Source organism: Emys orbicularis, chromosome 4 (assembly GCF_028017835.1).
Source record: "Emys orbicularis isolate rEmyOrb1 chromosome 4, rEmyOrb1.hap1, whole genome shotgun sequence".
Taxonomy (NCBI): Eukaryota; Metazoa; Chordata; order Testudines; family Emydidae; genus Emys; species Emys orbicularis.
This window is the reverse complement of record NC_088686.1, coordinates 127405675-127420777: the sequence shown is the minus strand read 5'-3', so window position 1 is coordinate 127420777 and position 15103 is coordinate 127405675. Positions and strand designations below refer to the sequence as shown.

At 44.2% G+C, this 15103-nt stretch overlaps 2 protein-coding genes across 2 annotated transcripts in view; one reads left to right on the top strand and one right to left on the bottom strand.

The window, feature by feature from the left end:
* Positions 1 to 15103, top strand: part of LOC135877851 (olfactory receptor 5F1-like) — a 59879-nt gene that overhangs the window by 14037 nt on the left and 30739 nt on the right.
* On the bottom strand, positions 970 to 1920 carry LOC135877088 (olfactory receptor 5V1-like). The gene has a single exon (XM_065402438.1). The coding sequence runs from the start codon at positions 1918 to 1920 to the stop codon at positions 970 to 972; it is 951 nt and encodes a 316-aa protein (XP_065258510.1).

Below are 15103 nucleotides of genomic sequence, written 5' to 3'. Positions count from 1 at the left end.
TTAAAACAAGATAGGGATAACAGCAGAATCCTCATCAATACACTCATAAATTTGTGGGGCTGTGGGTTTCCCTTCAGGTGAGATAAGCTTTAAGGCTGCTACTGTCCTACCTTCCTGAGATCCCACTGAGGGTCAGGTTTGATTCCCTCTTATGCACCTAATTCCTTACACCTACCTATTTCCAAGACCATATTTAATTAAGCCTCTTGTCCATATTTGTCATTCCTGCCATCTATTTTGTGTGTGTGGGGGGGTACCTATTGTTGTAAGAATTTGTGCAGATAGATGGTTCTCTATACAATGTGGTTAAGAAAGTTTGGCCTTTGCAGTCTAAAGGTATGTCTACACAGGGACCTGGGTCAGCTGATGGACTTGTGAGGCTTGGGCTCTGGGGCTGAAAAATTGCTGTGAAGACGTTTGGCCTCAGGCTCCAATCTGAGATCTGGGACCCTGCAAGAAATACAAAAATTTCTGAAGGACAGCAATTCCACTTCCTGCCCAGCTCTAGTAACTGCCATTGATAACATTGGGAGGTGCTACCAACATGCCATTAGCATGGTCAATTCAATGTCAAGTGAACCCAATGGTGATTGTGCTTTACACGTTACCCTCTGTGCCAATCACTGGGGGCCATGAGTCTGTTACAGCCCCCATCCAGAAAAACTTTCATGTTTAGCTCAAGCTGTAGCAGATTATGTTTTCAGCACTGGATTCATTCCCTGGTGGACTGGCCAGGAGAGGAGAGGATTTTTCCTTCTTAGGTCCTGGTCCAGCTCCGACAATGGAAAGACACCCATTGGCTTTAGTGGTTGTGGCATTGCAAAAAGTGGCTAAGAATACTAACACTCTGATCCAACAAAGCATTTAAGCCTGTGCTTAGCTTGAAGCATGAGTGGTCCCAGGGACGTCAGTGGAACTACTCTTAAAGTTAAGCACGTATATAAGTGCTGGGACTGGGGCTTCAGCGAGTTAATCTTCACTCCTGGCTGTAAATCTTTCCTGACTGATCACTCTCCTCAGGGCCCGTTTCACTTCCTTATTCCGCAGGCTATAGATCATGGGGTTTAACATGGGAGTGATGATCCCGTAGAGCATAGAAATGACCCTGTCCTGATTTGGTGAGTAGCGAGAGGAAGGGCGCACGTAGGTGAAAATGGTGGTGCCATAAAACAGGCCAACCACAGTCAGGTGGGAGGCACAGGTGGAGAAGGCTTTGTGCCTGCCCTTGGCAGAGCTCATGCGCAAGATGGCAAAGACAATATAGATATAGGAGACCAGGGTGATCACAAAAGCACTGCTTCCTAAGACCCCAGCCACGATAAGAAGTACCATTTCACTGGTGTAGGTGGAGGAGCAGGAGAGGGCCACCACTGGAGGGATATCGCAGAAATATTGATTGACTTCATTAGACCCACAGAAAGATAATGTAAAGGTGAATGAAGTGTGCAGCAGGGAATTAAGAAACCCTGATATCCAGGTACCAGCTGCCATCTGAGCACAGAGTCTTTTATTCATTATGGCCGTGTATTGCAGGGGATGGCATATTGCGACATACCGGTCATAGGCCATCACCGCCAGAAGGAAGATCTCTGTCCCCACCACATCAATGAGGAAATACAGCTGCAACACGCAGCTGGCAAATGAAATCTCCTTGTTCCCAGACAGGAACATGTCCAGCATCTTTGGTACTGTGATGGTTGGACACAGGATATCCAGCAAGGACAAGTTGCTGAGGAAGAAATACATGGGGTTGTGCAGGCGAACATCTGTTCCTATGGCAATGAGGATGGTGATGTTCCCTGCCAGTGTGGCTAAATAGATGAGAGAAAACAACAGAAAAAGAGGGAAATGCACCTCCGGGAGGTCGGAAAGTCCCGTGAGAATGAATTTGGCCACTGTGGTGACATTGTCTCCCTCCATCTATCCTTGGCCAGTAGGATTTTACTGCAGGGGTTTACATGGAAGAAAAGCAAATGCATATATGTCAAAATGTCAGATGCATCATATTCAATTAGACCAATGTTTCTCAGCCTTCTCAGGTTGGTGACCCCTTATTCCAAGTCAAACATTTTCATGACACCATTCTACTTACTGTAAGAGTAAAATATGTATCAGTGATAACAATGATAAATCTATGTCATTTATTTGCATGTGTGTTTCAAGAGGTTGACCTTGAAGGCCAAAGGTGGGCAAGTTTTTCTTTGGTTTAGATTGTTCAGAACATTACAACCCCCCCCCAATTCATTTTCATGACCCTCTAGGGGCTCATGACTCACCATCTGAGAAACACTGAGGTAGATGATCTGATATACAGTAGTTTCTGAAATCTCTGCTTCTAAATGCCTGGCGAGCTCACTATCCCAAGGTATTATTGAGGCATAGAAAGATAAGGATTGCCATATTGAATCAAACCAGTCATCTACTACAGTCTAGTCCAGCTAATTTAATCTTCAACAATGGCCAGGACTAGCTGCTTTAGAGGAAGGTGCAAGAAAATCTGCAGTTGTCAGATATGGGATAACTTGTTTGAACAAAGTTTCTTCCTAACACCCACTGGTTAGAGGTTGGTTTCTGCAATAAAAGAAAAGGGTTTATATCTATTCCAAAAATAATTTTTAATTTTTTTAACCTTTATTATAAATCTGGATATTGTATTTATCCATAAAATTCCCCTTCCTTTTTTAATCCTGCCTCAACGATATCTTATGATAGTGAGTTCCATAGGCAAATATATCAGACCTGAGTCTCACATGAACTAGTATAGTAGGAGCACTTGAAACGTTCCTTCTGTTTATCGAGAGAGATGTTCCCTATAATTTAATTGGGTATTACTGCTTAAACTGATAATACTGATAGAGCCAAAAGGAATATTTTAAGTGCAATCACTGTACCTTATTCAGGGAATGATCACACTTAAATCAAAGGGAGTTAAGAGTAGCAGGCAGATTTGGGTCCAAAGAGTGAAGTGATTAATTATTCATTTATTAGTTAGTAATTATTGTGATCATGTAGAGAAACCAGAGAGGGGAAAATTTCTTTTTTGCCATTTTAATTTCACAAATTGTAATTATTAGGACAAGACAGTTCAAATACTATATTTCATTATATAAGAATCATACAAAAATAGATAATAGGACATTACAAAAAGTTTAGCACCACCCAGGATAGGTACCCAATCCTCCCCTATTTAAATTCTATGGGAGCTTTGCTACTGATTTAAATGGGATTAAGATCAGACCCTTTAACAGAAATATTTTGATTTACAGTAATAACAGAAACCTTTACCTAGGAGAACCATCTAACATCACAGAACTGCAAAATACTAATATCAATACATTAATCTGTTGCCACAAAAATTGTAAGAATTTATTTAGACATTTTGTTGGTGTCATTTTTTCCATTCTCCACATGCATAAAAATTGGATATGACCTTTAATTTTGTATATCTATTTGACAAATCAAACCAGTATGCTAAACATATAATTATTTGTAGATTTACTTGCAATACAAAAATATTATTAGGCACAATCAGAAATGATAACATAAGTATTCATTCTATAACAAGATAAAAAGGACAGAAGAACTGAGTCCAAAGAGTGAATTAATTCATGATTCAATTCTCTATTAACTATGAATAATTATGATCATATGTTTTGTTTATAATTGCCTATCAACATAAATTTAATTTCTAGGACAAGATAGCTTGAACATTATATTATGTTTCCTTGCATGAAAGTTGTATCAAAAATTAGGTTGTTACAAAAATTACCTCTTGAAACACACATTAGACCCTATAAGATTTGACATATTTCACTTTACAGTAACAAGAGGCATCATTACATAAGACATCTGTCTAAACCAAAGCATCATTTTATGGTTGAAAAAGGAGAAGGTATTTTGGTTTAAACTCAGATGAAATACACCATAGAAGTTCAAAGTGTTGTGTAGTTATCATTAGTAATAATAATGATATATATTGACCTACAAGTGCATAAACGCTAGGAATTTATTTATATATTTTGTTAGCTTTTCCATTTTCAAATCTACATACAAGTTAAATATGCCCTGAAGTTTAGTTTATTAACTAAAGGAAAGAAAATTAGAAAATTACATAGAGCAAATTAGTTTATTTATTTGCAATATGGCAATATTAGTCACAGTCAGAAATACTGGCATAAAAATTCATTCTGTTGTCAAATCACAATTTTGTTTGCCTACCTTGAGAACAAAGGGCAGTGTCTTTTTTGATGCTAGAGGTTTTCATAAATATCTGCTGGCAATTATACCTGGGGACCACAATCTCTAAGGGCTCTCACACTTACTACCCTCAGCAGACACATAAGACTTTTCTTAGTCTTATCAAAGAATCACAAAGCTAAAAATGGAATGGACCTATTACGTCATCCAGAACTCTGTGGTTTCATGCCTATTTTATTCCATAGGAGTTTCCCATAAGGTCATGTTTCCCAAACATTTGAAATCTAAGCGTCCCTTCAGGAAAACCAAATCAATCATGCCCTGATCCTTCTGCAGCTCCACCATGTTTTTTGAAAGGCCTACACATCTTAATTTAAACATTTTCCACATTGCCCTGTCCTCTGGCCAGTCCTTTGTATACATATATGGGGGGAGGGATAGCTCAGTGGTTTGAGCATTGGCCTGCTAAACCCAGGGTTGTGAGTTCAATCCTTGAGGAGGCCATTTGGGGATCTGGGGCAAAATCAGTACTTGGTCCTGCTAGTGAAGGCAGGGGGCTGGACTCGATGACCTTTCAAGGTCCCTTCCAGTTCTAGGAGATGGGATATCTCCATTAATTATTATTAGTATAACCCTCTTGTTCTCCTCACACACCGAATTTTGGAAATGTGTTGAAGATCTTCATAATATTATTGCTCCTTTGCTGAGCAGTTGCAGATTTCAGAACCTTTTAGATTAGCTTCCCATTGGAGGAGAAATCAGAGATGAGGGGTGTGGGTATTTTCTTAGTGTAACTTATTTTTTTACACTTTATACACCAGTCCTTGAACAAAGGTGGTCACAAATATTACGTAGGCAATCCCCTCTTTCAGAAATCAAAGCCCTTATCTCCCGTATCCAATTCCCAAGAGCAGCCTACCCTCAGGACTGACCTAGTTAGAGAGATTAAAGCAGAAAGCAATCTCTCCTACTGCTTGCAAAACTCCCCACAAAAGAAAGTCAGTCACAAAGCTAGCAACAATACAGCTTTTCTTGAGACAACCTGCACACTAAAAAACAGAACTTGTAGTTCTGTGCGTAACAATGTCATCTTGTGACTTCCGCTATAAAGATATTGTCATAACTATAAAGGGAAGGGTAACAGCCCTCCTGTGTACAGTACTATAAAATCCCTCCTGGCCAGAGACTCCAAAATCCTTTTACCTGTAAAGGGTTAAGAAGCTCAGGTAACCTGGCTGACATCTGACCCAAAGGACCAATAAGGGGACAAGATACTTTCAAATCTTGGTGGGGGGAAGGTTTTTGTTTGTGCTCTTTGTTTTTGGGGTTGTTCGCTCTTGGGACTGAGAGGGACCAGACATCAATCCAGGCTCTCCAAATCTTTCTGAACAAGTCTCTCATATTTCCAACTTGTAAGTAAACCGCCAGGCAAGGCGTGTTAGTTTTTATCTTTGTTTTCTCAACTTGTAAATGTACCTTTTTGCTAGAGTGTTTATCTCTGTTTGCTGTAACTTTGAACCTAAGGCTAGAGGGGATTCCTCTGGGCTCTTTAAGTTTAATTACCCTGTAAAGTTAGTTTCCATCCTGATTTTACAGAGATGATTTTTACCTTTTTCTTTAATTAAAAGCCTTCTTTTTAAGAACCTGATTGATTTTTCCTTGTTTTTAGATCCAAGGGGGTTGGATCTTGATCCACCAGGAGTTGGTGGGAGGTAGGAGGGGGGATGGTTAATTTCTCCTTGTTTTAAGATCCAAGGGGTTTGGATCTGTATTCACCAGGGAATTGGTGAAGAGTCTCTCAAGGCTACCCAGGGAAGGGAATTAGCATCAAGAGTGGTGGCAGCGGACCAAATCTAAGCTGGTAGTTAAGCTTAAAAGTTTTCATGCAGGCCTCCACATCTGTACCCTAAAGTTCAGAGTGGGGAAGCAGCCTTGACAGATATATATCCTCTCTGTTCTTACACACTTTGGTGATCTGTGAATTAGTTAACAATGCTGACACATAAAGTATTATTACTGGCATCTGAGTTAGCACCAGTTGAAATGTACAATGCAATTCACACCTCTCCGGTATTATTTCAGGCTCTCCGCTAACTCAGGCAGATGTCTCTGCATCCATTACACTTGCTTCAGGTTTTGATGATTTACTTTATAACCAAAACAGCTAGAAACTTACTATTTTAAATAAAAACTGAGACTCTGGAGAACAATTGAAATGTCAATCCACACCCACACTTTGATAAACATTGCCAAAAAGAGCCTTTCAAACATCCATCAAAAATGACTACAGCTGATGACTAGAAACCTACTGCAGTGATTCAAACAACTGGGAAGTTAAGTTTTTCTTTGATAAAGACACTAGACAGACATTGCTACTGCAGTAGGGTCTCCATAAACCAATGCAATAATAGCCTGATTTTCAAAGGCGATCATCCTAGCTCCCAATCCCTTGAATGGAAGTGGTAGGTGCTCACTACATCTGGAAAACTATGTCATAGACACGTACAGTAAAAACTGGTGACACCTGTGATGTGCCAGTTAAATTCAAGACCTTTTACAGAGATAAGCAGGATTGACAATTGGGGTATGTCTACACTACGAAATCAGGTCGAATTTATAGAAGCCGGTTTTATAGAAATCGGTTTTATACAGTCGATTGTGTGTGTCCCCACATAAAATGCTCTAAATGCATTAAGTCGGCGGACCGCGTCCACAGTACCAGGGCTAGCGTCGACTTCCGGAGCGTTGCACTGTGGGTAGCTATCCCACAGTTCCCACAGTCTCCACTGCCCATTGGAATTCTGGGTTGAGATCTCAATGCCTGATGATGCAAAAACAGTGTCGCGGGGGTTCTGGGTACATGTCGTCAGAGCAACGGCTGACAATCGAGTCATGCCTTTTTACCTGGGTTACCTGTGCAGACAACATACCACGGCAAGCATGGAGCCCGCTCAGCTCAGCTCAGCTCACCGTCACCATATGTCATCTGGGTGCTGGCAGACATGGTACTGCATTGCTACACAGCAGCAGCTAATTGCCTTTTGGCAGTAGACGGTGCAGTATGACTGGTAGCCGTCATCGGCTATCTGGGAGCTGGCAGACGTGGGGCTGCATTGCTATACAGCAGCAGCTCCTTGCCTTTTGGCAGTGGATGGTGTATTACGACTGGTATCCGTCGTCGTCGTACTCCTCAGTGAGTTCGGTCAGAGGCACCTGGGCAGACATGTTTTGTCTCCTGGAGACTCAGTCCTGCCGGCAGTCCTATTGAACCATCTTGACGATGATGGCTAGCAGTCATAATACAGCATCTTCTGCCAAGCACCCAGAAGATGCCGATGGCTATCAGTCATGCTGCACCATCTGCTGCCAGCCTAAGATGTAAAAAATAGATGGACCAGATTTGTTCTGTATTCAGTTGCTTTCCCCTCCCTCCGTGAAATCAACGGCCTGCTAAACCCAGGGTTTTGAATTCAATCTTTGGGGAGGCCGTTCTGTGTGACAGTTGTTTGTGTTTCTCCCTGATGCACAGCCACCTATGTTGATTTTAATTCCCTGTAAGCCATGTCGTCACTTGCCCCTCCCTCCCTCCGTCAGACAATAGTTTCGCGCCTTTTTTCAGACCAGACGCCATAGCACTGGGATCATGGAGCCCGCTCAGATCACCACGGCAATTATGAGCACTATGAACACCACGCGCATTGTCCTGGAGTATATGCAGAGCCAGAACATGCCAAAGCAAAACCAGGCTAGGAAGCGATTGCAGCGATTTCAGCGCGGCGACGAGAGTGATGAGGAAATTGACATGGACATAGACCTCTCACAAAGTACAGGCCCCAGCAATGTGCAAATCATGGTGTTACTGGAGCAGGTTCATGCCGTGGAACGCCGATTCTGGGCCCGGGAAACAAGCACAGACTGGTGGGACCGCATCGTGTTGCAGGTGTGGGACGATTCCCAGTGGCTGCGAAACTTTCGCATGCGTAAGGGCACTTTTATGGAACTTTGTGACTTGCTTTCCCCTGCCCTGAAGCGCCAGAATACCAGGATGAGAGCAGCCCTCACAGTTGAGAAGCGAGTGGCGATAGCCCTGTGGAAGCTTGCAATGCCAGTCAGTCGGAAATCAATTTGGAGTGGGCAAATCTATTGTGGGGGCTGCTGTGATCCAAGTAGCCAACGCAATCAAAGACCTGCTGATATCAAGGGTAGTGACTCTTGGAAATGTGCAGGTCATAGTGGATGGCTTTGCTGCAATGGGATTCCAAAACTGTGGTGGGGCGATAGACGGAACCCATATCCCTATCTTGTCACCGGAGCACCAAGCCACCGAGTACATAAACCGCAAGGGGTACTTTTCAATGCTGCTGCAAGCCCTGGTGGACCACAAGGGACGTTTCACTAATATCAACGTAGGATGGCCAGGAAAGGTACATGATGCTCGCGTCTTCAGGAACTCTGGTCTGTTTCAAAAGCTGGAGGAAGGGACTTTCTTCCTGGACCAGAAAATAACCGTTGGGGATGTTGAAATGCCTATCGTTATCCTTGGGGACCCAGCCTACCCCTTAATGCCATGGCTCATGAAGCTGTACACAGGCAGCCTGGACAGTAGTCAGTACCTGTTCAACTATAGGCTGAGCAAGTGCTGAATGGTGGTAGAATGTGCATTTGGACGTTTAAAAGCGCGCTGGTGCAGTTTACTAACTCGGATAGACCTCAGCGAAGCCAATATTCCAATTGTTATTGCTGCTTGCTGTGCGCTCCACAATATCTGTGAGAGTAAGGGGGAGACATTTATGGCGGGGTGGGAGGCTGAAGCAAATCGCCTGGTCGCTGATTACGCGCAGCCAGACACCAGGGCGGTTAGAAGAGTACAGCAGGGCATGGTGCGCATCAGAGAAGCTTTGAAAACGAGTTTTGTGACTGGCCAGGCTACGGTGTGAAACTTCTGTTTGTTTCTCCTTGATGAACCCTTCCCCTCCCCCGGTTCACTCTACTTCCCTGTAAACTAACCACCCTCCCCTCCCCCCTTCGAGCACCGCTTGCAGAGGCAATAAAGTCATTGTTACTTCACATTCATGCATTCTTTATTAATTCATTACACAACTAGGGGGATAACTGCCAAGGTAGCCCGGGAGGGGTGGGGGAGGAGGGAAGGAAAGGGACACACTGCAGTTTAAAACTTTAAAACTTTAACACTTATTGAAGGCCAGCCTTCTGATGCTTGGGCAATCATCTGGGGTGGAGTGGCTGGGTGGCCGGAGGCCCCACCACCGCGTTCTTGGGCATCTGGGTGAGGAGGCAATGTAACTTGGGGAGGAGGGCTGTTGGTTACACAGGGGCTGTAGCGGTGGTCTCTGCTCCTGCTGCCTTTCCTGCAGCTCAACCATATGCTGGAGCATTTCAGTTTGATGCTCCAGCAGCCGGAGCATCGACTCTTGCCTTCTGTCAGCAAGCTGACGCCACCTATCCTCTTCAGCCCGCCACTTGCTCTCTTGCCCGCGATTCAGCCCGCCACCTCTCCTCTCGTTCATATTGTGCTTTTTTGCACTCTGACATTGACTGCCTCCACGCATACTGCTGTGCTCTGTCAGCGTGGGAGGACATCTGGAGCTCCGAGAACATATCATCCCGAGTCCGCCGTTTTCTCCTTCTAATCTTCACTAGCCTCTGTGAAGGAGAAACATTTGCAGCTGGTAGAGGAGAAGGGAGAGGTGGTTAAAAAAGACACATTTTAGAGAACAATGGGTACACTCTTTCACGTTAAATTTTGCTGTTCACATTACACAGCACATGTGCTTTCGTTACAAAGTCGCATTTTTCCTCTTATATTGAGGGCCTGCCGGTTTGGTGTGAGAGATCACTCACGCAGTGCCATGCAACAGAATTCGGCTTGCAGGCAGCCATGGTAAGCCACAGTCTTTTGGCTTTTTTAACCTTCATAACATGTGGGAATGGTTTCAAACAGTAGCGCCCTCATTTCCCATACCAAGCACCCGTTGGGTTGGCCATTTAAAATGGGTTTGCAATGTAAAAGGAGGGGCTTCTGTTTCCGGGTTAACATGCAGCACAAACCCAACTACCCCCACACACACCCAATTCTCTGGGATGATCACTTCACCCCTCCCCCCCACCTCGTGGCTAACAGGGGGGAACATTTCTGTTCAGCCGAGCAGGAACGGGCACCTCTGAATGTCCCCTTAATAAAATCACCCCATTTCAACCAGGTAACCGTGAATGATATCACTCTCCTGAGGATAACAAAGAGAGATAAGGAATGGATGTTGTCTGCATGCCAGCAAACACCGGGACCATACGCTGTCATGCTTTGTTATGCAATGATTCCAGACTACATGCTACTGGCCTGGTGTGGTAAAGTGTCCTACCATGGCGGACGGGATAAGGCAGCCCTCCCCAGAAACCTTTTGCAAAGGCTTTGGGAGTACATGAAGGAGAGCTTTCTGGAGATGTCCCTGGAGGATTTCCGCTCCATCCCCATACACGTTAACAGACTTTTCCAGTAGCTGTACTGGCCGCGATTGCCAGGGCAAATTAATCATTAATCATTAAACACGCTTGCTTTTAAACCATGTGTAATATTTACAAAGGTACACTCACCAGAGGTCCCTTGTGTGCCCTCAGGGTCTGGGAGCACGCCTTGGGTGAGTTTGGGGGTTACTGGTTCCAGGTCCAGGGTGATAAACATATCCTGGCTGTTGGGGAAACCGGTTTCTCCGCTTCCTTGCTGTGAGCTATCTTCATTGTCTTCATCATCATCTTCCTCGTACCCCGAACCCTCTTCCCTGTTGAGTGATTCTCCATTGATGGAGTCAAAGCACACGGTTGGGGTAGTGGTGGCTGCACCCCCTAGCATGGCATGCAGCTCCGTGTAGAAGCGGCACGTTTGCGGCTCTGCCCCGGACCTTCCGTTTGCCTCTCTGGCTTTGTGGTAGGCTTGCCTTAGATCCTTAATTTTCACGCAGTACTGCTGTGTGTCCCTGTTATGGCCTCTGTCCTTCATGGCCTTTGAGACTTTTTCTAATATTTTGCCATTTCGTTTACTGCTTCGGAGTTCAGCTAGCACTGATTCATCTCCCCATATGGGGAGCAGATCCCGTACCTCCCGTTCGGTCCATGCTGGAGCTCTTTTGCGATCCTGGGACTCCATCATGGTTACCTGTGCTGATGAGCTCTGCGTGGTCACCTGTGCTCTCCATGCTGGGCAAACAGGAAATGAAATTCAAACGTTCGCGGGGCTTTTCCTGTCTACCTGGTCAGTGCATCTGAGTTGAGAGTGCTATCCAGAGCGGTCACAATGAAGCACTGTGGGATAGCTCCCGGAGGCCAATAACGTTGAATTCCGTCCACACTACCCAAATCCGACCCGCAAAGGCCGATTTCAGCGCTCATCCCCTCGTCGGAGGTGGAGTAAAGAAAACGGTTTAAGTCGAAAAAAAGGGCTTCGTCGTGTGGGCGTGTCCAGGCTTAATTCGATTTAACGCTGCTAAATTCGACCTAAACTCGTAGTGTAGACCAGGCCTTAGTATCAGATGGAAACATAACTTGGGATATTCCTAATTCTCAAACGTGATTGCATAATTGAATACCAGTTTGGTATAACTTGCCCAAAGACTACTGAATATTAAATCTCCCAGATGGTGCCAGTGTGCTGTTGCATGATAAAAGTTACAGTGGTCTTATTGTAGCAAGCCAATGTGACAAGGACAACTGATACAATTAACATACATCTTACACAGAACTAGGAGAAGAACCCTGGCCTTCCATTTCCTAAAAAGGCAGTGTGATGGGTTGGACCCCCCTCCGGAATGCCACCCACTGAGCCCGCCCTTTCCGCCAACTTGGGTTTCCTCACCCTGTTCTTGCTGTGCCAGGCTCTCAAGCCTTCTCTAGCACACACACAGGTAAGGCCACACCCAGCTGCAGACACAGACTGTAACCAGCTCTGTGTGGGAAGACTCAGCTTGGGGATTTTATCCAGCACTCACGTGCACACCCCCTCTGTGTTGTGCTGTATACAGAAATCTGTACAGCATAAACTCATAAAAATCGCCCTCTCCCTCAATGTGGAGAGAGATATGCACAACTTCTCCCCCCCACGCCCAGTTATAAATTGCACAAACTGGGTTTTATAATAAACACAAACAAGTTTATTAACTACAAAAGGCAGATTTTAAGTGATTATAAGGGATAGCAAACAGAACAAAGCAGATTACTATGCATATAAACAAAACATGCATACTAAGCTTAATATCTTAAAGAGACTGATTTCAAGAAGTAATTTCTCACCCTAAATGTTGCTTTTGGGCAGGTTGCAGAAATTCTTGAAGGTTAGCTACCCTGCTTGCAGCTTAAATCTTCAGACACCATATTCACAGACCAGATCCCTTTTCCAGCCTGGGCTCAACTCTTTCCCCCTCCACCCCTGTGTCTTTGTTTCTCAGATCTTTCCAGCTGTCATCCTTGGTGGGGATTCAGTGAAGAGTGAACCAAGATCAACTTATTCTCCAGCCTTAAATAGAATTTACATAGGGCAAGAACCTTCTGTTTCCCAGTCTTGACTTCCCGGCCCTTTTAGTGGAAAATCACTAGAAGTCCAAGATGGTGTTTAGTACCAGGTGACATGACCACATGACCTTGTAGTGTCAAAGAAACATCCCAGGATGCTTCTAAGGAAGGAGAGAGATTAGTATCTTCAAACTCTTAATGTTTCTTCCTAATGGCCCATCAAGGCTGATGGCCTGTAATTTTTACATAGTCAATTTTCCTAACTTTAGACACAGAAATGATACATGCATACATATTGGATAATCACATTCAATAAATCATAACCTTTCCAATGATATGTCACATGACCCATCTTGCATAAAACATATCTTAGTTATGCATATTCATATTATAACAATATTTCTTGAAGAATATGGGGGGTAACATCATACCTCTCCACTTAGATTACTGCTGGAGGGTTGGTCACTGACCAATGCGAAGGCAGTATGTCTAAAATTCTCTTTAGTTTTTGGTCATCTAACTTATTAGTGTTTACCAAAAATTTTAGTGACACTCCCAAATGTTTTTACAAAGTTCTGGGTGCCTTTCCCCAAGTTGCCTGAAAGCCTTTTAAAGTACAGCATTGTTAACACAATATAGATATTAATATTTTCTAGAGTGTAGGTATCTGAGCATTTAGCCACCAATGCCATGAGGGGGTGTGCCTCAGTTTCCCCTTTCACACAGCAGTCTAGATTGGTTATGCTTTTCCTGCTGTGCCAAGCTCTAAGCCTGTTCACAGATACTGGCTGAGAAGTAGTATTTTATAGGACTTTCTTGTTACCACTCCTAGCCTGTACTAAAGTTTCTTCCAAAAATCATGCATGTTACATATTTTTAAAGTATTTACCATCAATACCAAATTCTTTGTCTTAACACATAGATTGTGTAGGAAGAGACATAAAATTACCAGCAAATTCATGAGAGAGAGGCGCTTCCAAGTATGATTTTCATACCATGCCTTCTGTTCAGACAATCCAGTTTGTTCAGCATTTATTGTATTTCTCACCTGCTTAGTAAAAGTTTTTAGTTCATGTAGGTTATGAAAAAAACCAAGTCCTCACTCTGCATTTGTTAGCAACAAGTTCAGAGACAGTTTATTACAAGCAATTGCATGGGAAGACTGCGGTTGGACGGGGGGGCCCCTGACCTTAGGCAGACCTTCCCCCTCCAAGCAGCATAAGACAAGTATTTATACCTTCCCGTTACATGCACCAACGGCTAATGGTTATCCTTTGTTTATAAAAACTCCCTCCAGACACTACCTTATCTCAAGGTTTCTGCTTAAATCAGCATTCCATTCTTATCAACTAAAGCGAGCAGAAAAGCGAGGCATGAAGCAGCATCTCATTACAACTCTCGTGTTGTTAGGGTTAGGGTTACATTTCACTCTGTCCTTAAGACACCTGTCTAAAACATTTACCCTGCTTTAATTCTGCTTCCACAAGGGCTTTGGGGTTTTGGTAAGGAAAGGATGTATGGAGACCTTGCATGTTACTGGCCCACCCCCTGTGGATTTTTATTTCCTCTTAAGCCCATGGGAAGAATCCGCCCCCGTCCTGGGATTCACTCCCATTACTCAGTGTTCCCTGCTTAGCTGCTGGGAGGGGTTTACCTGCCTGAGAAATGGCCTTCTCCTTCCCTTTGTCAGGTGGGTCATTAGCATATTCACTGACACCTGAGCTATTGGAAAGGCTCTTTTCCTGCATTAAAGAGACAGAGTTAGTTTTTACAAGTGCAGCGGGAACAACATTTTGCAAAAGTGGGGCCCAGATTGGGGTACCCTCTGCCACCCCTCTCTCTGTTCCAAAGAGGTCAGCTGTATGGCTGCTCCCCTCTGGGAGGACAGTTACACAGTCCCCTCTTAAAATCTGAGTCTCAGGTTGGGTGCCTGAAAGTACAGATGCCACTCCAGCAAACTCCTCCTGGGCAAATCCTTCCCTGTAATTAGTGGGGAGACATTCCTGTACTTCCGCACATTCCCTCTTAACTTCCGTCTCTGGGCCCCGCTCCAAGACCTTCCACTGGCAAGCACTGTACCCTTCTCCCTCTTTGAATTGGGTTTGCCTCCAGTTACAGAGCCCATGGAATCTGCACCGACCGCAGTGGTTTCTAGGATTCCATGACCCTTTTCTGGGCTTCCCTCCAGGACATATTTCCATATGCTTCCTAAAGCAAGATTTGTCCCGTGCTCAATTGCAACTTCCTGGACAGTTTTCTTTTAGTTGGGTAAACACGCCCTTCTCCCCCCAGATAAAAGCTTGTCTGTAGCCTCCGGGTAAGAGATGGTCTCAAGCACTTCCACCCTTGTTAGCAGACTGTGCTCCACTTCTTCTTCTTCAACGCT